At 48.4% G+C, this 26,271-nt stretch overlaps 1 protein-coding gene across 1 annotated transcript in view; it reads right to left on the reverse strand.

Annotated features, from left to right (window-relative positions):
* Window positions 1-4,584: 4,584 nt before the first annotated feature.
* Window positions 4,585-26,271, reverse strand: part of LOC134957551 (vitamin D3 hydroxylase-associated protein-like) — a 119,721-nt gene continuing 98,034 nt past the window's right edge. Inside the window, exon 15 of the mRNA XM_063939533.1 lies at window positions 4,585-6,206. Within this exon, the coding sequence (XP_063795603.1) occupies window positions 6,087-6,206 (120 nt within the window). The 3' untranslated portion in view covers window positions 4,585-6,086. The remainder of the gene's footprint in view (window positions 6,207-26,271) is intronic.

The following is a 26,271-nucleotide window of genomic DNA, read 5'->3' on the forward strand; positions in this document are numbered from 1 at the left end:
CCCACAAATCTCACATTGTTTCTATGGAGTGTGCCCTCCATCGGCCTAATTCAGCATGGATTGCTATTCAGAGAAATCGCAAATCGAGCGATTATCGAATGACTGCACATGCGTAGCATTCGCATTGTGCACGCGTGAAGGGTAATAGCGTCAGAAATTGCGTACAGATCATAATCCCAATGTAGCCACTGTTTGACTGACAGGAAGCTGGCGTTTCGGGGTGGAAACCTGCCGTTTTCAGAGTGTGTCAATAAAAACGCAGGCGTGCCCAGGCGTTTTTGGGGAGGGTCTCTGATGTCAGCGCAGACCACTTCCAGCCCGTTTCTGTCGCAGATTAGTGGCAGCCTCAGACCTACTTACTTTTGCTCAGACGGCAAAAAAATCTTCATTGTTCTGGAAATTGCGTATGCATCTGCGAATGAATAGCGATCAGCAAAGCAGTCGCAAACTTGCACGGGGTGTTTTTTCCTCCTGTCATGGTGGCACCTTTCTACTCGCAGACAACTGCAATTTCTCAGAATAACGATCCATTCTGAACTAGGCCCAATATCTGAAATATTATTTTGCACAGTAGCCATTTGCGTGGCCAGATGCAACTTGAGACTGTAGAGTCCTTCAAATTAGACACACGCATTTCCACTTATCCGACACGTTCCGTCACCCGATGCAAATCATGCCGTAGTAAAGTCACATCTAATTGCACCTGTCCAATTTTGTCTGCCAGCCTGGTTTCACAGGAGGTAACTGCTGCCAGTACTTGCTGTAAAGTAACTTCAGAAGATGCAGCAGGGTCAGACACAAGGGGAGCAGTAACAGAGGATTGATCAGATGCCCCCTGAGAATCATGGCTGGCGGTGGCAAATGTAGAAGAGCGAGCAAATGTTTCTGATTTGGCCGCAGCAGCAAATTGCCCATACTTTCCCATAATAACGTGCAATAGGACAGACTTGTGGCAGCAGTGAGGAAATGGGAAAGCTTGGATACACTAGTGCCCAGCTCAACCTCCTTGGGTCTCAATTTACAAGGCACTCTTCAGCTAGCACAGTAAGGCATGCAGGGACTAAAATGGCATCTGCAGGGAACTCCAGCTGGGTCACAGGAGACAGAGCCCCATAGAGAGTCCTGCACAGTACAGACTGTGGAGACTGCAGACCTTCTGTTGGGAGTAGGAACAGACTTCCAGGGAGAGGCAGTAAGCCCTATACTCAACCCACAGTAGTGTGTGTGTCTCTCTCACCTGTCAGCTGACCAGCTCTGTTCCTCCTAACCTGCATCTATGTCCGTCTTCACCCCGCCCGAATCAGTCGCACCTGCTCTGGAGTCTGCACAAATAGTCTTGGAATATGCTGAGAGACATACCTGCAGTGAACCTCTGGCAGCTTGAGTCGCCGAGGAGGACAACACTGGCTCTACTCCAGGTCCATGTAAATGCAGGTACTGTGGGGGCCCCCGGGAAGACCGCCCGTTGCCTCTCTCCCGTTAATCCGGCACTGTGTTTGGACAGTTTTCCCGGCCTTTTGCAGTTAGTTGTAGTATATCTGCAGATCCTATTCTTATATATGTGAAAATAGTCTATTGTTGACCAGTTCTAAAGTCAGGTTTTTGGTCATTTTGCCATCTGTTTCAATTTTAGCAAATGGTTGGTTTGCAAAACGACCCCCCCCCCAAAAAAAAAAATAATCTAATCGATCTTTGGGAAATTAACACCATAGACCGCCATATGGGAAGACAGGGCAGTATGGTACAGAATGTTGGGCCATAGGACCCTTTTCAGAGTTGCATGCAAACCTGATGGTTTCTGTACAACTCCGATACAGAGAGATCTGCACGTGCACAGAGCTCATATTAGTATGGACATAGACTGGAATATGGTGACACAGAACAGTATGTAGGGACATAGATCACTGAAATATGGGAACACAGCAGTATGAATGGACACAGACTGCACTATGGTGACACAGGACAGTCTACATGGACATACAGTAGATTACTGATATATGGGAACACAGAGCAGTATGAATGGACACAGACTGGAATACAGTGACACAGAACAGTATATAGCAGTGATGCGGACCTTTGGCATTCCAGCTGTTAAACTACACATCCCAGCATGCCCTGCTACAGTTTTGCTATTTGGCCATGACAAAACTGTAGCAGGGCATGCTGAGATGTCTAATTTAACAACAGCTGGAGTGCCAAAAGTTCCCCATCACTGGTATATCGGGACATAGATTACTGATACGGAACACAGAGCAGTCTGCATGGACATAGACTGGACTATGGTGACACAGGACAGTCTACAGGGACATAGATTACTGATATATGGGAACACAGAGCAGTCTGCATGGACATAGACTGGACTATGGTGACACAGGACAGTCTACAGGGACATAGATTACTGATACGGAACACAGAGCAGTCTGCATGGACATAGACTGGACTATGGTGACACAGGACAGTCTACAGGGACATAGATTACTGATATATGGGAACACAGAGCAGTATGAATGGACATAGACTGGACTATGGTGACACAGGACAGTCTACAGGGACAGATTACTGATATATGGGAACACAGAGCAGTATGAATGGACATAGACTGGACTATGGTGACACAGGACAGTCTACAGGGACATAGATTACTGATATATGGGAACACAGAACAGTCTGCATGGACATAGACTGGACTATGGTGACACAGGACAGTCTATAGGGACATAGATTACTGATATATGGGAACACAGAGCAGTATGAATGGACATAGACTGGACTATGGTGACACAGGACAGTCTACATGGACATAGATTACTGATATATGGGAACACAGAGCAGTATGAATGGACATAGACTGGACTATGGTGACACAGGACAGTCTACAGGGGCATAGATTACTGATATATGGGAACACAGAGCAGTATGAATGGACATAGACTGGACTATGGTGACACAGGACAGTCTACAGGGACATAGATTACTGATATATGGGAACACAGAGCAGTATGAATGGACATAGACTGGACTATGGTGACACAGGACAGTCTACAGGGACATAGATTACTGATATATGGGAACACAGAACAGTCTGCATGGACATAGACTGGACTATGGTGACACAGGACAGTCTATAGGGACATAGATTACTGATATATGGGAACACAGAGCAGTATGAATGGACATAGACTGGACTATGGTGACACAGGACAGTCTATAGGGACATAGATTACTGATATATGGGAACACAGAGCAGTATGAATGGACATAGACTGGACTATGGTGACACAGGACAGTCTACATGGACATAGATTACTGATATATGGGAACACAGAGCAGTATGAATGGACATAGACTGGACTATGGTGACACAGGACAGTCTACATGGACATAGATTACTGATATATGGGAACACAGAGCAGTATGAATGGACATAGACTGGACTATGGTGACACAGGACAGTCTACAGGGACATAGATTACTGATATATGGGAACACAGAGCAGTATGAATGGACAGACTGGACTATGGTGACACAGGACAGTCTACAGGGACATAGATTACTGATATATGGGAACACAGAACAGTCTGCATGGACATAGACTGGACTATGGTGACACAGGACAGTCTATAGGGACATAGATTACTGATATATGGGAACACAGAGCAGTATGAATGGACATAGACTGGACTATGGTGACACAGGACAGTCTACAGGGACATAGATTACTGATATATGGGAACACAGAGCAGTATGAATGGACATAGACTGGACTATGGTGACACAGGACAGTCTACATGGACATAGATTACTGATATATGGGAACACAGAGCAGTATGAATGGACATAGACTGGACTATGGTGACACAGGACAGTCTACATGGACATAGATTACTGATATATGGGAACACAGAGCAGTATGAATGGACATAGACTGGACTATGGTGACACCGGACAGTCTACATGGACATAGATTACTGATATATGGGAACACAGAGCAGTATGAATGGACATAGACTGGACTATGGTGACACAGGACAGTCTACATGGACATAGATTACTGATATATGGGAACACAGAGCAGTATGAATGGATATAGACTGTGGACTATGGTGACACAGGACAGTCTACATGGACATAGATTACTGATATATGGGAACACAGAGCAGTATGAATGGACATAGACTGGACTATGGTGACACAGGACAGTCTACATGGACATAGATTACTGATATATGGGAACACAGAGCAGTATGAATGGACATAGACTGGACTATGGTGACACAGGACAGTCTACATGGACATAGATTACTGATATATGGGAACACAGAGCAGTATGAATGGACATAGACTGGACTATGGTGACACAGGACAGTCTACATAGACATAGATTACTGATATATGGGAACACAGAGCAGTATGAATGGACACAGACTGGAATACAGTGACCTGAAGCAGCATAATAAAGCAACACACAACTGTTTTTGTAAAAACCTGTTTCTAATCATCCCAGGGCAGCAGTAACCGTGCACATTAAACGCACACATCGCGGCACAATAATACTCAGTCACAATTTTCATTCAACTATATTAGCACAGATTTTTATTTTTTTTATTTAAACGTACATTTAAAATCATTTAGAAATTCAGTATCAAAATGCTGGTCTATATTATCAAATATATCAAACAAATCTTGTATAAACATGAATTTCACATAATATAGAGGCTCATATAATAAAAGTTCTGCTCCTAGTGACATCACCGATATATGAAGATGTGATAATGATGTAAATGGCCGTGTTGTCTGCTGCCATCAGCCTCACCTGAACAGAAGCCATCGTGGACAGGTTAGATCTATAGAGACTAAGCTATACAGGTACAGATGTATGTACTCATACATCTAGCCTCAATATGCCATGTCCCATGAAACTCTGCTAGTGTCGGGCATCTTTATTTGGAGAAAGTGTGTCTTAGTCACAGCGCTATATGACTGAGATGCACCAGGAGAGACCGCGCTGAGTAATGTGATATATGACACTTCTATATTGTGTGTGACTGAGTCTGTATACGGAGCACAATGGAACTTGAATTGGAAAAAAGTTGCAGCTGCCAAATTGTAGCTCTTCATATGCAGATTCAGAGACTCAGTCGCACAAGTGTCATATCAAATTAATCAGCGCAGTCTCCCGGTGTGTCCAAGCCACATCCCGTTGCAACAAAGATGTATTTTCTTCAAAAAGAGGGACGACACTAGCAGAGTCTCATGGGACTGGGTTACCATATCCACCAATAGTGCCAATTATCATTGTTTAACTAGATAGAATTTAACATGGTTTTTTATAAACTGCATTTTGCCACCGATTCACTATTAACCTTATTTCCCTGCAATATACAGTATGTGCCGCGTAAGCTCTCACGAGTAGGGCCCTCTTCCCTCATGTGCTTATACTTTTCTTACTTTAATAATCCTCAACCGCCCAGATCCCGCAGTTTTTTGGCCACCTGGAACTTATCTCTATGTTTACTGGTGTAGTTATGCTTAGTTGCCCTGTACTTGTCCTATATTGTCTTCAACTGTAAGTCACTGTTTTCCTGTTTTGATTATGTGCATATGTACTCTGTAATTGGGCGCTGCGGAACCCTTGTGGCGCCATATAAATAAAGGATAATAATAATAATAATGTGTGATTCTATTAGTAAGCCTGGCCGGCTCTTGGCAGAAGAATCCCTCCCATACACTTGAAGCAGAGGTTAAGATTCAGGTGGAGGCACTGTGTCACTGAGAATAGAGAAGTCAGTGGACAAACACACATAGCACATTCCTGCAACACCCTCCTAAGATCAGAGCACTTCGGCTCAATAGAGAAAAGTCTCACTTTGCCCCTTTATTAGTCACTGGTAAGAAATCACCTCACCCTATTGACTAAGGGTTCTTTACAGTAAGAGCAGTAAACTGTGGAGTGTTCTCCCACCAGTGCTGCTACTGGGAGACTTTTTCTATAAAGGTTGGCTATTTATAGAGGTTATAAATGAAAAATAATGCAGAAAATCCAGTGCAGAATTCTAATGACAATCCATGACGTTTAAAGATCGCTTTCATCTTTCCATCTTTGTCACCTTCTCCACCTCCTTCATCAGACGAAGACATTGCTCTTCCTGCCAGGGAAGGGCCACGCACTGCACGGCCACAGGCAGCCCCACGCTGTCAGACACGGCCTACAGAACAACACATTACCCATAATTACATATAAACCTCTACACACACGTCCCAGATGGACAGTATTCCTGCCTATCCTGGGGCGGCTAAATCAATTACTCAACATAAAGAATACAGTCAAAGGCCAAGCAAGGCACAAAGAGTTAAGTTGAAATTAATTTGCAAGTCACTCAATTTCTAGGGAAATTTTTAAATACTTCGTATCAATGATGTTGTTGCTGATAACTGCAGGAAAGATTTTATTTATGTGTTAGTGAACTATGTAACACTGGCCGTGTGTAATGTATAATAATTTTTTTATATTTAAAGCACTATTGTTTTTGATTCCGTTCTGGGACAGCAGCGCTCCGAATAGTTTTAGGAATTCCGAGGGAAATCTGACAGCGAGGGTTAAATAGGTCACTCACATCCTTATCATCCCTGACTGATTCTTGGTGCATTGCTGTTTAAAAAAATGGCTTATTATCTACAGTAGTTACAATGGCATGCAAACGTTATAGGGCGATGCAGTCAGAATACCGACCCTATTCCCCCCATCCTGGTGGGTTAAGTTTAGGCTGCGGGGGGGGGTTAGAGTAAGGCACTCCCCTTGGAGGGTTAGGCCGCGGGAAGGGATGGTTAGGTTTAGGCTATGGGAAGGGAGGGTTAGGCACCTCCCAGGGGTGGTTAGGGTTAGGCACCAAGGGGGGAGGTTAAGGGTAGTATGTTGGGGAAAGGGGGGAACCCCCTTACCCACCCCTGTCGGCTTCACAGACTTCTGGATGCCACCATCTGTATTACAACCGCCGGGATCCCACCCGCCGGCAAATCCTACTGTTCCTGTTATAGGATATCAGACAATGGAATAACTGGGACAGTCCGTAGTTTGGCTTTTGTTTTTGCTCTTTTTGTCTGTTTGACTTTAAATGGTATAATGGTAATGTCTTATTTGTAAGTTGTAGCTTTTTTTTTTGCACAAATGGCAAATAAATCTTCAATAAGAATTACTTGCTGAAAAAATGTCACTTGCGGGGCGTGGCCTGGAGGCTGACTGAGCAAGCTGCACTTCATATGAGCTCCCAGGGATCTGGGAGTTTCTGAACAATAAACTAGCCTCCTCACGTTTATTACCTGCCCTATGTGCTCTGGTCACCGTTATATACTTGTAGAGCGGGCAGTGAGTCGGTGCTGCGGAGTCGGGGAGCCGGTTTCCTGTCTCCCGCGGATTGCGGCCTACTCCTTGCCCTGAAGCCGGGGCCTCAATTTCTACGCATACCCCCAGCTGTGTGGTTTACCCTCCCGGGACGTCTGCGGAGCCCGCCTGGACCCTGCTCCTGCTGAGACACCTCTACAGCCTCCCCAGTGCTCCTAACTGACCAGCGGGAGTATTCCGGGACCAGATCGGGGCCGGGCCGCGCACTCCGGGCGGCGGCCATCTTAGGTGCAGAACGACAAGGAGAGACTCAGCGGCAGCGTGGAGGAGACGTCCGGCGGCCCCCGGGTGAACGCGGCTTGCTACCCCGGCTCCAACAAGGTGACTGCGCCATCTCCTCCCCGTGAATTCTTGCCGGGCGCCCGTCTCGCGCTGCTGCGGGTGGACCGCCGGCCCGACCGCGCCCCCCCCCCCCCTGCCTGTCAGGAGCTCAGCGGCTCTCGCTGCGGGTGCCCCCCGTATACCTGGGACCCGACAACAGCGCTTTCCCGCACCCTGAGGTGAGAACTGCCCCCTGCGGGCGACGAAGACCCCCCTTCCCCCTACCGGCTCACCTTTGGACACTCGGAGGAACCGTAACACCCCTGCCCCTCTGCGAGTCGATACAGCCTCCTGCGGCCTTCAGCTATCTTACATTAAATACGGGGGCTGAGGGTGGAAGCCCATAACAACACAGACGTAGGGGCAAATACGACGGACCCGGTCCCCAGCCCTACCGACACATCCCTCCTCTGGCTGGAATCCTTCCTTATGGATGGGCTACACCCCTATATCTGCACCTGGAGTTGCCGGGAATTCCTCTTCCTCAAGTTATAATATTCCTTTGGGAGGCCCTGATCTTATATAGCCTGCTGTTCTAACCTGAGTGTCCCTGGGGTGCTCGGGGAGCGGAGCTCCCCCCAGTGTTTCTTTTGTGAGCAAAAGAGGATGGCTAGCCTCATAGCCCTGTCAGCCCTGCTCATGCCAATGTAATACGAGAGTTATCTCCAACCCCTGCCATTATCTACGTGATGTCTTGATAGTCCCTGAGACAGTGGAGCCTTCAGATTTTTCCATCTTACGTTTTTGGAACCATTGAGCTATCTTCCTCTGGGCCTTATTATGCCATCTAGACGCAGCAAACCGTCAAAGCCTGCACAGCAGCTTTCATTTTTCAAGTCATCTCCGAAAATGTCTGGCTCTAAAGTCGCCGGGACCTCTACAAAAGACGCAGTCCCTCAGACTCCTCCCTCCCTGGAGGTGCCCCCTTCTACATCTATAGCTGCTACGAGCCTGGACAGGGTTGAAGATGGAGAGGCCCTCACTGTGGGCACTATGAAGCTACTTTTGTCTCGCTTTAAGCAGGAGGTGGAGGCTGAGTTCTGTACCACATTAACGGCACGCCAACAATCTATAGATGACCTGGGTGGCCGCACTGACCATTTGGAAACTAAAATGGAGGAAGTCGTGGGTTCCCATAACGGCCTACTGGACTCTCATGATGCATTAGAGGCGGAGGTGAAGCTTTTGCGGGACAAAGTCACAGATCTGGAGGACAGATTGCGTCGCAGCAATCTTAAATTGCGCGGAGTCCCCGAGTCGGTGTCACACAGCAGTCTGCACGATTACGCTGTGGCCCTATTTAAAGATCTATTACCTAAGTCTCCATCTGCAGACTTCCTTATTGATCGAATACACCGGTTGCCGAAGGCCAGAGCGGCCCCAGGCGATGCCCCTAGAGACGTATTAATGAAGATGCACTACTTTCACGTTAAAGAGGCCTTACTGAAAGCATCAAGACCGACGTCTGACACATCTTCAGCCCTTCAAGGACTTCAACTCTTCGGTGACTTGTCTGCAGCCACCTTCTACAAACGACGATCATTTCACCCGATCACTGCGGCCCTCAGAAAGGCTGATATCCCATATCGTTGGGGTTTCCCTACCAAGCTGCTGATTCCCCGAGATGGCTCTACTGTCTCTATTTCTACTGCAGATGGAGCGAAATTGCTTAAATCGTGGAATATTGCAGAACCCTCTGCGGACTCCTCCCCCCGTCGACTTCAGCAGGACTGGTCCTCGGTGAAGTGAGGACGCCCGCTCTGGGTCGGACAGCTTACATAGCTGCTATGTTCCTACTGTTATGACTCCAGTGACTCTCCAGATATAGTGGTTTGCTATGTCAATATTACCTTTACCCCTGCCTGAAGGGCCGTGGTGTGTCGGGGGAGGCGCTCAGTATAGTGGGCGATGTGTCCATGTTTCGGAAGTATTTCACTGATTACATATTTTGCTTTACTAGTTGCCCTGTCTTTTGGGCGTTGTGCCTGGCGCCTCCCTGGACATAGCAGTTTTCTATTAATGTTGGCCTGTTGGGATAGCTTAAGAGCTTGATATGCAGAAAGAGTCGCTGGACTGATTCTAATGTTAGATTTCTATGTTCTGTTCCCATGTTGGAGCATTTTTGTTCCGCCTTATTTGCTCTTAAGGTTTTGTTTGCACACATGTGCATTCATCTGCTCTCATATTATCAAGATGTTCTTGTGTTCTTTAGTTTACAGTATAAAAGTATGGCGGCGGGTGGGAGTTATGCCACTAATCCCTCCTTTAGCCTACACAGCCGCCACATTATGGCGACTGGTTGTGATCTCAAGGGAGATCAATTTAGTTTTTTTAGTTTTTTTTTTCTTATGTCTTCCCTCATGTTCTCTGATATGTTTCCCCCCCCTAATCAGGTAGATCAGCTTAAAAACAGAAATTGGTAAACTGAGTCATCAGCTCTATTTGTAGCCGAATATGGTGAATATAGTCTCTATTAATGCCAAAGGGCTTAATTCTCCCCAAAAGCGAAGAGTGGCCTTGAATTATTTTCATAAGCTTAAGGCACATGTGGTAGCGGTACAGGAGACACACTTTCAGAGCCAAAATCCCCCCCTGTTCACTAATTCACGTTACCCCCTTTGCTATACTACAAATGGACCCGCCAAGAAAGCTGGCGTGGCTCTTCTTATAGCACAACACTGCCCGTTTGTTCTGTCCTCTAAATATGAAGACCGTGGGGTATATTTACTAAAATTCGTATTTTTCCGAATGAGGTTAAAGTTCAAACACGAATGACATTGAAAGTGTACATTTGCAAATTTTTGAATTTATTACGACTAATTTACTAAGCTGTCGTATTCTGCATTTTCGTATTTACCGATGTCGATGTCATTCGTATTTTTTGGCAGTGTTTTACGGGAGTGAATTGTAAAACACTGCCGACTTTAACACAATGAATCTCGGCCGGATCTGTGAGATCTGTGCTGGGCTTCATTGTGCACCTTTCGTAAAAAATAAAACATTGCTAAAAAGGGGGGCGTGGCCTGGCCTGTGAGCTGTGAGGTGGTGAAATCAGTGAGCTCCTGCTGACCCTGCTTTTTTTACTGGCTTTAAACAGTGATTTGGGGGCTCACACACGCCTACAACGCAGTGTACCTACTCCCTAGTACACCTGGGACTGGAGGGTCTGGACTGCAGAGCCGGGGAGCCCTTTTCAGGGTTCCTGCAGGTTGCGGCCTTCCCCTCCACAAGAAGCCGGGACCGTAGTGGGACTCCCCCCCCCCCCCCTCCCCCCGCCTGGAGACGTGACTGTGCGGGCCGACCGAAGGAGGAACCTGGGTGAGCACACAAACACTCCGAAGCGGTAACTAACGGTTTCCCCGAAGCCTGAGACCTCCAGTGAACGGGCAGCTGATATCTGACCCGAGAAGCGCTGACGGCGGCGGCTCCGTACGGCGGGTGAGTCCCCTCTCGCGGGTTCACTCCGGCACAGCATCGGGGAGCCTTCCCCTCTCTCATCGCTGCCCCTACCCCTCTCGACTAACCTGCTGCAGTCGGGTGCGAACCGAGGAACAGACCCTGGAGCTCCCGCGGATAGCAGCCTAGTAGCTTCCTACAAGCCGGGACCTGGATTTTAGCGCCAGGCCGGCGTGGCCCACGATTGCCGCGGATCAGGCTCCATACCGTCGCTCCCGAGCACTCAGCACGCCGCTGCACACCCTCGTGGAAGCCTCCCTGCTGCCCTTGACTTAGACCGCACCGTGAGCCGTGCTGCTTGGCGGAGCTGAGGGACGCCCAGCGGCCATCTTGGAGGGGTCTCAGCTCTCCCCTGGATCTCCTGCGAGTCTCCGGGGTGTGCGGTGCGCAACATAGTAGCTCCCACTGACCCCAGGGATGCCTGCTGGGTCCCCCTGGGTATAAACATCTCTACACAACCTTATATTAAACAGTTGTGAAGCTCACAGTACTGCTGCTGGGAGAACACCCCTGCATGAGCATACTCCCCCCCCCCCCTAAATAATCACTATTGAAGGTGACGCTGCACCCAAGCAGGGTTCTGATAAAAAAAACGTGGGCTTATAAATACCGGTGCCACTTGGGGCACCCTCAAGGCGCTACCCCTTACACCCACACGTACAACAGCTGACCCTAATAGACACCTCAGCCATCAGAAGACCCCAAATTTGCTGGGGCTTAGGGGTGTACCTACACGTTTTAGCGCACCCGGCCGGGCTTGCCGGGCCATCCTCTGTGAACCGCCTACCATGTGATCTCGCTAAGTAATGCACCCGATCCCGTGTGTGATTCTAATGCTATAGGAGCTCCCCCATACCTGCCCAGGTGTTGACTACCAATCTACCTCACCTCTCTCCGCCGCTATGCCTAAAGGGGGGAAAAAGACGAACGCCCATAACCTGGTGGGCTACTTCAAGAATTCTACTCCATCCTCCACCCGGAAATCATCCTCACCTCCACCCCCCTCTGACCAAGACTCAGAAGATGACTCTTCCTCTACCCCCGCCACAAAAGCGGACGTCGCCCTTCTCCTGTCCGAAATGCGCAATATCAAAAAATCAATCCGTGCGGAGGTGCAGGAGGCTATCTCGGGTCTGAAAACTGATGTGGACAGCCTAGGCTCCAGAGTTGATGCCCTTGAAAGAAAGCAAGAGGAGCTCATCGCCTTCCAACAAGAATCGGAACAGGAGATGACGCAAATGCGTACAGATGTTATGCTGCTAGCGGATAAACAAGAAGATTTGGACAACAGAGGCCGTCGGAACAACCTTCGAATCCGTAACGTCCCCGAGACGGTTGAACAAACCCACCTCATGGATTACCTGCTCCGCCTCTTCCGCTCACTTGCCCCCTCCGTTCCGGACGACATGCTACTCCTAGATAGGGCTCACAGAGCTCTGCGCCCTAGATCTCAAGACGCTAAAACACCAAGAGATGTACTTTGCTGTTAAAGACCAAGTCTACACCAAAGCCCGGAGGTCTCCGATCACCTCTTTTGAAGGCTCCGATCTTTCGATTTTCCAGGACCTGTCACCGGTTACGCTAAATAGAAGAAGGAAACTAAAGGACATAACCAAAACCCTGAGAGACAATAACATCAGATATAGATGGGGCTTTCCCTTTGCCCTCCAGGTCAGGGCGGATGGCAAATTCCTCTCTGCCAGGTCCCCTGACGAGGCCCTACAGCTACTCCATCAATTGAACATCTCCGGCCCTCCGGCCGCCTCTCAGCGCCCTCTCCCAGTCAACACCTCCCCTCCCCCCGCAGCCCCTTCCCCAAATTGGAACACCGTAGGAACGGCATCACGTGCCTCACCAGATACATGACTCAGCATATGTTGATGGCCTCGCAGGGACTTGATACCCACACGGGTTCTTAGCGGACCTCAGGGGGACTCGTTGCGCCTCACCGGGTTTTCCATGCGGTGCAAGGTCCTCTATATAACTAATGTTTACCGTTTATTGCCTTGTTGAATGTATGGCGGGTGGGCCTTCTCGGGCCCCCGGGGCAGGGGTTCTTCGCGGCTGACCGCGTGGGCTCCTGACCCGGGAGGCCCGACTGGGCCGCGCCTTCTTTTCTTACTTTAAACTAGTCCTAGTGTTACTACTGTTGCTTTGTGATTGCCATGGCATGTTTAACCTCAGTTCCTTTATATATGCTCTCCTCCCCCCCCCCCCCCTCCCCCCTCTTCCCTTCCCCGGTAGCTCCTTCTGCCTACTAACTGCAATATGTACACTTAAATTGATTTTGTTCACACACGGGACCCGGTCTCCTCTCCGATCGGCCGGGTTCACCCACCCCACACTCGACCTCCGAGGTCGACGTCGGACGAACTGGACCTGCTGGTCTATTTCTTCCTTGGGTCCGACTGATGAGAATGGATTTTCTCTGTCTTCTAGTTACTGGTACTAACCTATGCCTGTTCTTCCTCTGTTCTCTTACTCTTTCTCCTCCTCTTTCTCTGGTCTCCTCCCCTTTCCTTTCCCCTCTCTCCCCTGGGGTTCCGCTGGTGCGCTTCCGCATGAATAGTGCTCCACTCCTATACCATGGTTCTTAGAATAGTTACTCTGAACACGAAAGGTTTGAACAGCCCACGTAAACGTTCCCTCTTATTTCAGTCCCTTAAACAACTTAGAGGTGACATTGTATTTCTACAAGAGACCCACTTCTCGGGTAAATCACATCCAGAACTTAGGTCAAAATCCTTTCCACATACTTTCCATGCTTGCGACCCCATGCGCAAGAAAAAGGGGGTCTCTATACTCTTTGCTAGCCACCTAGACTTCACCCCCTCTGAAATATGGAGGGACCCTGAAGGTAGATACCTGCTGCTAGTGGGGTTGTTAAACGGCTCCCCCTATACCTTCCTGAATGTATATGCCCCAAATCAGCTTCAGGCCCCTTTCTTCCACTCCCTAAATAGCCTCTTAGCCCTGCACAGACGCGGTAACGTGGTTTTGGGAGGGGACTTTAATATGACTCTAGATAGCGCCCTGGACAGATCTAAACCTCTGCCCAGATCTATGCGTTCCTCTCCCTCGCGCAATGCAGCTGCTTTGAATCTCCTGCTATCACGACACCTTCTCTTCGATGCTTGGATAGTGAAAGAGCCAAATGCTAAGGACTACACATACTATTCCCCCATATATGACGTTTACACAAGACTGGACATGATATTTCTAAGCTCGGAGCCTGCTCAATGTATCCTTGACACCACCATCCACCCTAGCACGTGGTCAGACCATGGTCCGGTTGCTGTGGACGTCCCGGGTCCACATCCTCCCGTTCGCCACCCAGTATGGAGGCTGAACGACAGACTCCTTCTCAATCCCCAAACGAAAGCCCACATAGCCGCCGAAATCTCCCACTACTTTGAGACAAACACATCCCCGTCTGCTTCTCCTATGTTATTATGGGACGCCCACAAGGCGGTAATACGTGGATGTTTGATCAGTACCTCCTCTTATAATAAGAGGACCAGATCCAAACGCATCCGGGAGCTCTCGGACTTGGTCGCTTCCCTCTCACTGAAACACAAAAAAACAGGGTCCGAAGCAGATCTCTCGTCCTTGTCCACGGCCAGGGGGGCACTAAACATGCTCCTGACGGCGAAAGTAGAAACCAGCCTGAAATGGCTCAATCAGTCCTTTTATGAAAAAGGGGATAAAGCTGATCGACTACTAGCCTCTAGGCTTCGGGCGAAACTTGCAAGGAACAACGTTTTATCTATGCAGTCCTCCCCTGGCAAGAAAACAGCTGACCCCAAATGTATCACTGAAACTTTCTCTCGCTTCTACGAAAAGTTGTACAATGCCCATGGGCCCACTCAATCGAGCCCGGACTTTCTTAGGGCTATTCGTACCTTCCTATCCCACTGCCAATTGCCTTGTCTGAGCTCATCGGCTGCTGCAGAATTAAACTCAAGGATCTCTGACGAAGAAATTGCCACCGTGGTTAAGTCCCTAAAACTTACCAAGGCGCCTGGCCCAGACGGCTTTACGGCCGCCTATTACAAGACTTTTCTCCCCCAGCTTACGCCCCACCTTTCATCCCTCTTCAACGCTGTTTTACAGGGAGCTTCTTTCTCCAAATCGGCTCTGGAGGCTAAGATTATAGTTATTCCCAAGGACGGCAAAGACGCATCCAATTGCGCTAACTATAGACCTATTTCGCTACTTAATTCGGATATCAAGATATACGAAAAAATCCTAGCCCTCCGATTGAATAGTGTCTTACCCCACCTTGTCCATAATGATCAGGTGGGATTTATCCCCGGCCGCCAAGCCCGAGACAACACGAGGCGCGTTGTTAGCCTTGCTCACCACATCAACCTCACACACACTCCTGCTCTTTTGCTTTCTCTGGACGTGGAGAAAGCGTTTTTACAGGATAGGCTGGCCCTTTTTGTTCTAAACTCTTGCTCATTTTGGCTTTCAGGGGGAATTCCTCACGGGAATTCTGGCCTTGTACTCGAACCCTTCCGCCAGAGTATCTGTGAATGGAGTGCAATCGGACCCTCTGGACATCTCCAACGGTACCAGACAGGGCTGCCCACTCTCGCCTCTGATCTTTGCTTTAGTGAAAGAGCCATTAGCAGCCCGTATACGAGCCTCGCCCGACATTGGAGGGCTGGTGGTGGGGGGCTCTGTTTACAAGATTTCTCTGTTCGCAGATGATGTCCTCCTATCGCTTTCCTCGCCGCACACATCTCTGCCGAACCTGTTTGACCTCCTGTCTGAATATGGCCATGTTTCGGGCTACAAAGTTAATTGGTCCAAAACAGAAGCTCTCCCCTTCCACATCCCCCCTCCCCAACTGTCCCAAATGCAAAACAACTTTAAATTCTCCTGGTGCGCTTCTAAAATCCGTTACTTAGGGATCTTTATTACGCGCCGATACGGAGACTTATATAAGGAAAACTTCTCGCCATTGCTTAAAAACCTTAAAGCCGACCTCCACAAATGGCAATCACTAATTATCTCCTGGCTGGGTCGTATTGTAGCTCTGAAAATGAACATTGTCCCCCGCCTACTTTATATGTTCCAGACGCTGCCAGTGAAAGTTCCGGACTTAGTTTTAGCACAAGTCCACTCATGGTTGCTCCGCTTTGTGTGGAGAAACAAGGTCCCTAGGATAGGTTTCTCTACTCTGCGCAAATCAGTACAAGATGGAGGTAGAGGCTTTCCAGATATCCGTCTTTACTACTTGGCCACCCATCTCAGTCAAGCGGTGACCTGGTTCGCCCCTACGCAGTCCATACGCTGGCTCCAGCTGGAGACGGCGCTTAGTCACGTTCCATCTTTGTCGTCCCTACTCCTATCCCCTCCTAGAACTAGATCTCCTCATCTATAATTGCACCCTGTGCTAGAATTCACTTGCCAGATCTGGGACTATTGCACACGTCACTTTCACCTGCTGTCATCTCCCTCGGCGCTTACTCCCTTGTGGGACAACCCTTCTTTCACCCCGGGTCAGTCTATGACCCGCTCGCGTCCATGGTTGGAACGGAATATCCGCTTTGTTCTGGACGTGCTCTCCGAGGGCGCCTGTGCACCTTTACCGGATATCATGACGAAATTTGACTTCCCGGAGGCGAACCCTTTTACCTATTTCCAGCTAAGACATTTTGTCACTTCTCTATCGAACTCGTCCCCGCTCCAACCTCTCACCACTCTGGAGTCCTACTGCTATCACAAACCGCTCGCTAGAGGAATCATCTCCCTACTGTATTCCCTTCTCCAGACATGGGACCAGACGACGACCCCGGCTTTCATACTCCAGTGGGAACGGGACCTGGGTCCGGTGCCCGATGACTATGACTGGTCGGATGTCTTCACTGCGGTCGCGAAGTCCTCTATCTCAACCCTAATCAAGGAAAATGCATATAAAATCTTATACAGGTGGTATTTTGTCCCCTCTAGACTCCACAAAATGTTTCCCTCCTCATCGCCCATGTGCTGGAGAGGATGCGGCGGACATGGCTCTTTCCTCCACATATGGTGGACGTGCCCTGAAATCATGCTATTTTGGGATGCAGTCACACGCTTGTTAAGCGCAGTACTCAAAACCCAGGTTAAAAAAGACCCTTGGTCCTTCCTGCTAGGCCTCCCCATTGCTAACGCACCTCCAAACTCCGGTAAACTACTGACACAGATTCTAAACGCGGCTAGGTGTTCAATTGCCCTCCAATGGAAACAGAGGGAGCCCCCCCCCCCCTATTAAACAGGTCATTAACAAAGTATGGTACCTCGCAAGCATGGAAAAAAATCACTGCATACCTTCATAATAGATCTTTCCAGTTTCTCCTGAGTTGGGAACTATGGTTCGACTCTCAGGCTCCCGCAGGTGGAATACGATCCCCCCGGAGGCTCGATGGCTCTCCTACTATGATCTCTGTAACCTCCTTACCTGACGAGTAGATATAGGCTTACCCTTAAATTGACCTCTTCGTGTTCCTCAAGTAGCACTTTCCCGTTTTGTACTAGCGCCCTGTACGAGGTCAGCGGACTGCGGGGGCGCGCCGGCGGTGCCTCCAACCCTGTCTCTTCTCCCCCCCCCCCTATTCTATCCCCCCCCCCCCGTCTTTTCCCGTCTTCCCTTCTCTCTCTTCATGCTCTCTCTCTTTAGTGTTTTTCATTATATTGCTATAGTTACGAGTCTAATCTCCGGTTCCCAAACGACTGAATAGCCTCTGTTCACCACGTAGCATAATTCATTGCTGTTTCTCGTTCTAACAAATGTATGGTTAATAGCTCTTATTCTATTTTTTTTTTCTTTTCTCTTTTCGCATGTTGGGAACCGCATGTTCTTTGTATTACGGTTATATCTCTGCTTCTGGTAGTATATTGTTACACGAAGCAGCTCACCCCACGTGTGGTGGGGAGCTGTTGTGATATTTATAACCTGAAAATTAAAATAAACAATTAAAAAAAAAAAAAAACATTGTTAAAAATAAAAATAAAAAATGCGTGGGGTCCCCCCTCCTAAGCAAAACCAGCCTCGGGCTCATTGAGCCGGTCCTGGTTGAAAAAATATGGGGGAAAAAGTGACACGGGTTCCCCTATATTTAATCAACCAGCACCGGGCTCTGTGCCTGGTCCTGGTTCCAAAAATACGGGGGACAAAAAGCGTAGGGGTCCCCCGTATTTCTGAAACCAGCACCGGGCTCCACTAGCCAGATACATAATGCCACAGCCGGGGGACACTTTTATTTTGGTCCCTGCGGCCCTGGCATTACATACCCAACTAGTCACCCCTGGCCGGGGTACCCTGGAGGAGTGGGAACCCCTTAAATCAAGGGGTCCCCCCCCTCCAGCCACCCAAGGGCCAGGGGTGAAACCCGAGGCTGTCCCCCCCATCCAAGGGCGGCGGATGGGGGGCTGATAGCCTTTTTGACAAAATGTGAATATTGTTTTTAGTAGCAGTACTACAAGTCCCAGCAAGCCTCCCCTGCAAGCTGGTACTTGGAGAACCACAAGTACCAGCATGCGGAGGAAAACCGGGCCCGCTGGTACCTGTAGTACTACTACTAAAAAAATACCCCAATAAAAACAGGAGACACACACCTTGAAAGTAAAAGTTTATTACATACATCCACACCACCAAACATACATACTTACCTATGTTCACACGAGGGTCGGTCCTCTTCTCCATGTAGAATCCATGGGGTACCTGTAGGAAAAATTATACTCACATAATCCAGTGTAGATCGGTCCTCTTCTGTTCTATTTGTAATCCACGTACTTTGCAAAATAAAAAAACGGATACCCGACCACGCACTGAAAGGGGCCCCATGTTTTCACATGGGACCCCTTTCCCCGACTGCCAGGAACCCCCCCTGACTTCTGTCTAAGAGGGTTCCTTCAGCCAATCAGGGAGCGCCACGTCGTGGCACCCTCCTGATTGGCTGTGTGCTCCTGTAGTGTCTGTCAGGCAGCACACGGCAGTGATACAATGTAGCGCCTATGCGCTCCATTGTAACCAATGGTGGGAACTTTGTGGTCAGCGGTTGACCGAAAGTAACCTCACCGCTGACCACAAAGTTACCACCATTGGATACAATGGAGCGCATAGGCGCTACATTGTATCACTGCCGTGTGCTGCCCGACAGACACTACAGGAGCACACAGCCAATCAGGAGGGTGCCACGACGTGGCGCTCCCTGACTGGCTGAAGGAACCCTCTTAGACAGAAGTCAGGGGGGGTTCCTGGCAGTCGGGGAAAGGGGTCCCATGTGAAAACATGGGGCCCCTTTCAGTGCGTGGTCGGGTGTCTGTTTTTTTATTTTGCAAAGTACGTGGATTACAAATAGAACCTGAAGAGGACCGATCTACACTGGATTATGTGAGTATAATTTTTCCTACAGGTACCCCATGGATTCTACATGGAGAAGAGGACCGACCCTCGTGTGAATATAGGTAAGTATGTATGTTTTGGGGTGTGGATGTATGTAATAAACTTTTACTTTCAAGGTGTGTGTCTCCTGTTTTTATTGGGGTATTTTTTTAGTAGTAGTATGACAGGTACCAGCGGGCCCGGTTTTCCTCCACATGCTGGTACTTGTGGTTCTCCAAGTACCAGCTTGTGGGGGAGGCTTGCTGGGACTTGTAGTACTGCTACTAAAAACAATATTCACATTTTGTCAAAAAGGCTATCAGCCCCCCATCCGCCGCCCTTGGATGGGGGGGACAGCCTCGAGCTTCACCCCTGGCCCTTGGGTGGCTGGAGGGGGGGACCCCTTGATTTAAGGGGTTCCCACTCCTCCAGGGTACCCCGGCCAGGGGTGACTAGTTGGGTATGTAATGCCAGGGCCGCAGGGACCAATATAAAAGTGTCCCCCTGCTGTGGCATTATGTATCTGGCTAGTGGAGCCCGGTGCTGGTTTCAGAAATACGGGGGACCCCTACGCTTTTTGTCCCCCGTATTTTTTGAACCAGGACCAGGTGCAGAGCCCGGTGCTGGTTGATTAAATATGGGGGAACCCTTGTCACTTTTTTACCCATATTTTTTCAACCAGGACCGACTCAATGAGCCCGAGGCTGGTTTTGCTTAGGAGGGGGGACCCTACGCATTTTTTTTCAAAAAATTTAACACTTTCCCACCCCTTCCCACTGATAAACATGCACGGATCTCATGGATCCGTGCATGCTTATCAAAACACGGTAAAAAAAAGCAGGTCTGTTTTATTTTAGCACTTTTTTACGATTTGTATTTTTTCACGGCAGTGTTTGGCTATTGCCGGCAGTGTTTGTGAATTACACTTTTTAGTAAATGACCGAGTTCTACCAAATTTCAGGCGTATTTGACCGATGGTGTATTCATTCGTAATTTTTTTCTTTGAGTTCCAAAAAAATATGAATGCCCTCATCACTGCCGTGATTTGAGTTTAGTAAATTCCCGAGATGACACTTTGAAGAAAAAACACCATCCCGGTCAAAATCGGGACCTTAGTAAATATAACCCCCTGACGGGAGATATTTAATCTTAGTAGGTCAGCTAGATAATGTAGAGACCACTCTGGTCTCTTGCTACGCCCCTAATTCCAAACAAATCTCATTTCTTAGAACCTTTTGTAGAATTCTCCAGGAACATACTAGGGAAGCCCTATTGATCCTTGGAGACTTCAACATGGTGCTGGATCCCATTATGGATCGTTCCCGTCCAACCCGAACCCTTCGTAGCAGTCCGGCCCAGGATCCCTCAGGCAAATTTGGTCAACTGCTAGCGGAGTATGCGTTGTATGATGTATGGAGAGCCAAACACCCTGCAGAGCGGGATTACACTTTCTATTCCCACGTACATAGCTCATACTCTAGAATAGACCTAGCATTAGCTGATAAGTGGACATTAGCGGCTATAAGTAAGGTGGACATATTACCTATGTCTTGGTCAGATCACTCGCCACTTGTTGTAGTTTGGGATACCAGTAAGAGGGTGGTCCCCCATGGCCCCTGGAGACTGGGTCCGTGCCTTCTTGCCCGCCCTGAGGCTCGCCAGGCCATCCAGCAATCTCTAGATTTATATCTGGCTACTAATTGCCCCAAGGATACATCCGTTTTCACCCATTGGTGTTCTCTGAAAGCCGTGGTTAGAGGCTCTGCAATCCAAATAGCGGCTAGACTCAAACGTGAGTATAGAAGCAGATACGCCTCGGCCGAAAGAGAGGCTGCCCGACTGGAATCTGCGCATAAAATTAGCCCTGATAATAAAGCCCTCTTTAAGCAACTCCTTGCTGCCCGTGAAAAGGTGAATACATTTGCCTTAACTGAAGTTCACCGCAATTTGCAGCGGCTTAATCAACAATACTATAGGCTTGGTAACAGAGCGGGACGTTTGCTGGCGCGTAAACTGAGGGGGCGTAGAGCCAAGGAACGCATACATGCTATCCATACATCTTCGGGAGTTAAAGTAACCGATCCAGTTGAGATAGCTAATGCGTTTGCTGAATATTATTCGCTGTATAACCTTAGAGATGACCCTGGTACCCCTCAGCCCACTTTGGCAGATATTGCTGGGTTTTTGGATGGGATGTCGCTCCCCACTATTGATTCTCAGACTCGTGAATCCCTTAGCTCACCCTGGTTACTCGAAGAAGTCGAAGCAGCCATAGATTCCTGTCCAGTAAATAAGGCCCCCGGCCCAGATGGGTACCCCTCTAACTTTTACAAAACATTTAAACCAACCCTTGCCCCACTTTTAACGTCAGTTTTCAATGAAGCCTCTGACTCCACATGTTTCCCGAAGGAGATGTTAGAGGCCCGGATAGTTACCATCCCTAAGCCGGGTAAATCTCCTACAGTGGTCCAGAATTATCGTCCAATAGCATTGCTGAACACTGACCTTAAATTGTTCGCTAAGATGGTTGCAAATAGGATATCCCCTCTCTTGCCTAGCTTGATCAACCCTGACCAGGTGGGTTTTGTTTTGGGCCGGCAAGCGTCAGATAACACACGCAGGGTTATTAATTTAATTTGATTGAACGCTGCCAGGCCCGAGACGAACCTCTCTTGCTCCTTTCTCTGAATGCAGAAAAAGCATTCGATAGGCTCCACTGGGACTATTTACGGGCTACCCTGGGCTGTTTTGGATTTGCGGGTAGGATACTCGACTCCATTTTGGCTCTGTATTCCTCACCCTCGGCTTCGGTTTTCACCAATGGTTGCAATTCCTCTACATTCAATATTACTAATGGGACTCGTCAGGGTTGCCACCTATCACCCCTCATCTTTGTTCTGGCTGTTGAGCCTCTGGCGGAATGGATTAGGGTGTTAGACCGTTGGTCCAGTGGTAGGAGGGATGCCCCATAAAATCTGTCTTTTTGCTGACGATATTTTAGTATGCCTTAGAGAGCCTGAATCGTCCTTACCACATTTACACTCCCTCTTAGACTCTTATGCAGCGGTCTCCTACTACAAGCTGAACACTACTAAGACTGAGGCCCTCCCTCTGAATATTTCTGATAATGCTCTTAGACGTCTAAAGAATGATTACAAGTACGCGTGGCAACTCAGATCGCTTAAATATTTGGGTGTACATATATCTAGGAGGCGGGATTTAATGGGGTGTAACTACGACCCACTCTTTCGGGCATTTGAACTATTTATTAAAGACTGGATGATGCAGGAGGTTTCCTGGGTTGGACGAGTGGCAGCTGCGAAGATGGTTCTCTTACCTAAATTGATGTACCTTTTCCGTACCATCCCCAGGACCTTCCCTAAAGATATTTGTAATAGGTTTAACCAATTATTAACCAACTATGTATGGGGGGGCACAAAGCCGAGAATAGCGAAATCCACTTTAATTGCTCCAAAGTGTGCCGGTGGAGTTGCATATCCAGATTTAGAGAGATACCATAGTGCTTGTTTACTCGCCCAGGCCAGAGATTGGTTCACCCAGGACACTCCTAAACCATGGGTATCCTTAGAACAGAATGCTGTATCCCCCTTTACACTGCCAGACTTGTTCTGGTTGCCTAACATTTCAATCCCTGCTAGAGTTGCTGAATGTTCCGCGGTCCAAGCAACGTTGTTGGCATGGAGAACCATACTTAAATCTCTCCCTGCTGGCGCTCTGCCCTCCCCCCAATTGTCTCTCCACGCTATAGCCCTATTGATCCCAGATTTGCACTTACACCATTGGCGGGACATGGGTCTCTCCACCCTAAAGGATGTCCTCCGAGACGGTGTTTTAGTCCCCTTTTCCCTACTCCAGGAACAATTTCAGGTACCTAAACAAGATTTTCATAAATATCTGCAAATGAGGCATTGGCTTCAAAGCTGCTCTCCCAACCGAGTCCTCCATACTGGTCTCCCTAAATTACTGATGTCTCTTCTAGTGCCTAGCGGTAATAGGGGTGGCATCTCCAGATGGTACCGACATCTTGTGACTGAGTCCCGTCATGGGGTATTCCCCTCACAGACTAAATGGGAAAAAGACCTCCCTGCGTCTTCACCGAAGATATCTGGAAAGTTGTCTTTAAATCTTGCTTTAAAATTTCTAAATGTGTAAATCACTGTGAAATGTATTATAAATTGGTCCATAGGGTATATTTTACACCGGAACGTTTGCACAAGATTTGGTCTGATGTCTCCGCTAGTTGCTGGAGGAACTGTGGGATGGTGGGAGATATCCTTCCTATTTTTTGGTTATGTCCGGCAATCCGGTCGCTCTGGAGGGAGGTGTTTCTTTTCATTTCCCACGTATTAGGAGTAGTCCTTACACCTGACCCCCTTTTGGCACTCTTTCACTATTACTATGGTGAGATGTCTAGTTGTGATAGATATCTTTTAGGCCAGATTCTCATAGCTTCTAAGGCCGCCATTGCCTCCAAATGGAAGTCGGCGGTCGTCCCCAATTTATCGATGATAGAACATAGAGTCCATCAACATTATGTTTTTGAAACAGCAGAGGGCACTTATTCTTCAGGGACTACCGCTATTAGTAAGAAAATAGGATTTTGGTACTTACCAGGTAAATCCTTTTCTTTGAATCCATAGGGGGCACTGGAGTACTCTTGGGATATGGACGGTGTTAGCAAGGACAGGGCACTGAATATTCAAATTTCAGTAACTCTCCTCCCCTCCATACTCCCAGAATACCTCAGTGTTTTTTCCTGAGGCGAACAGGATAGAGAGGATGAACAATGGAGAATTACCTATAACATTATAACATAACGGAAAACAATAAAGTTGACACATAACGTAACTGACAACTAACCAGTTGACACCATAACCGATAAATCGGTGAGAATGTGTTACCATAATATCCACTGAACTTACCACAACCAGGTAAAACTGCTCTGGGTGGGCGTCCAGTGCCCCCTATGGATTCAAAGAAAAGGATTTACCTGGTAAGTACCAAAATCCTATTTTCTTTTTCATCCACTAGGGGTCACTGGAGTACTCTTGGGACGTACCAAAGCTTCCCCTGTGGGCGAGAAGCTGTTTGGCACCTGTAACACTAAGCGGCCAAAGCTAGATGCTGATGCCGCAAACGTATCAAACTTGTAAAAGCGCACAAACGTGTGCACTGATGACCATGTAGCCGCACGGCAAAGCTGCGTCGTAGAAGCTCCACGACCAGCTGCCCCTGAAGTTCCCTCAGAACGTGTGGAATGAGCTGTTACCGATGTAGGCGGCTGTAACCTAGCCTGAAGGTAAGCCTGACGTATGGTCAGTTTTATCCATCTGGATAAGGTCTGCTTAGAAGCTGTCCAACCCATCTTGGCAGCATCATAGAGAACAAATAACGTATCCGTCTCACGAACTGTAGACGGTCGGGATACAGAAACGCGTAGGGCGCGTACCACATCCAAAGTTCCAGAATCGTCTGTTAACACAGGAACTGCTATTGGTTGATTGATGTGAAAAGATGACACTACCTTTGGTAAGAAAGCGGGATTCGTCCGCAATTCCGCTCTGTCATCATGAAACACCAAAGACGGTGGCTTGCATAACAAGGCACCCAATCTGAAACACGCCTTGCTGAAGCTAAGGCTAGGAGAAAAATTGTTTTCCAAGTGAGAAACTTAATATCCACTTGTTGTAAGGGTTCAAAATATGAAGACTAAAAAATCTAAAACCAGATTCAAGTCCCATGGCGCTGAAGGTGGAATGAATGGAGGCTGTACTCTGAGGACACCTTGCAGAAAGGTGTGTACAGACGGCAATAGAGCCAATCATCTTTGAAAGTAAATTGACAAAACAGATACCTGCACCTTTAGTGTAGATAAACGCAGTCCTCCATCTAACCCCGTCTGTAAAAACAACAAAAGACGGGATAACTTGAAAGATGACGTCGGAAACATCCGAGCGTCACACCAACCTACATAGGCACGCCAAATCCTGTAATAATGAGCTGCCGTAACTGGCTTACTAGCACGTAACATGGTTGATGGAATGCCCTCTCTTCTTAAGAGGGCGGTCTCAACAGCCACCCCGTCAAACGCAGCCGCGGTAAATCGGGGTAAAGGAATGGACTCTGGTATAACAGGTCCGGACGTGGCGGGAGCGGCCAAGGATCGTCTGCGAGTAGCCTGTGAAGATCCGAGAACCAAGCTCTCCGAGGCCAATGAAGCGCCACTAGTATGACTGTGGCGGACTCTCGTTTGATCCGTTTTAGCAACAGAGGGAGCAGCGGAAACGGTGGAAACAGATACACGAGGCTGTACGGCCACGCAATCGTGAGAGCATCCACTGCCACTGCCTTTGGATCTCGCGTTCTGGACACATACTGGGGCGTTTGTGATTGTGGCGAGATGCCATCAGGTCCACTTGAGGGTAACCCCACCTCTGGACCAACATGTGAAACCCTTCTGGATTTAATACCCATTCTCCTGGATGAAAATCCCGATGGCTGAGATAATCCGCCTCCCAGTTGTCCATTCCCGGAATGAACACTACCGACAATATCACTTGGTGATGCTCGGCCCAATTGAGGATTCAAGCTACTTCCCGCATGGCCATGCGGCTTCTCGTTCCTCCTTGTTTGTTGATGTACGCGACCGCCGTTGCGTTGTCTGACTGCACTTGGACAGTCTGAAACCGAAGCATGTGCA

The sequence above is a fragment of the Pseudophryne corroboree genome, chromosome 9, assembly GCF_028390025.1.
Source record: "Pseudophryne corroboree isolate aPseCor3 chromosome 9, aPseCor3.hap2, whole genome shotgun sequence".
Classification (NCBI taxonomy): domain Eukaryota; kingdom Metazoa; phylum Chordata; class Amphibia; order Anura; family Myobatrachidae; genus Pseudophryne; species Pseudophryne corroboree.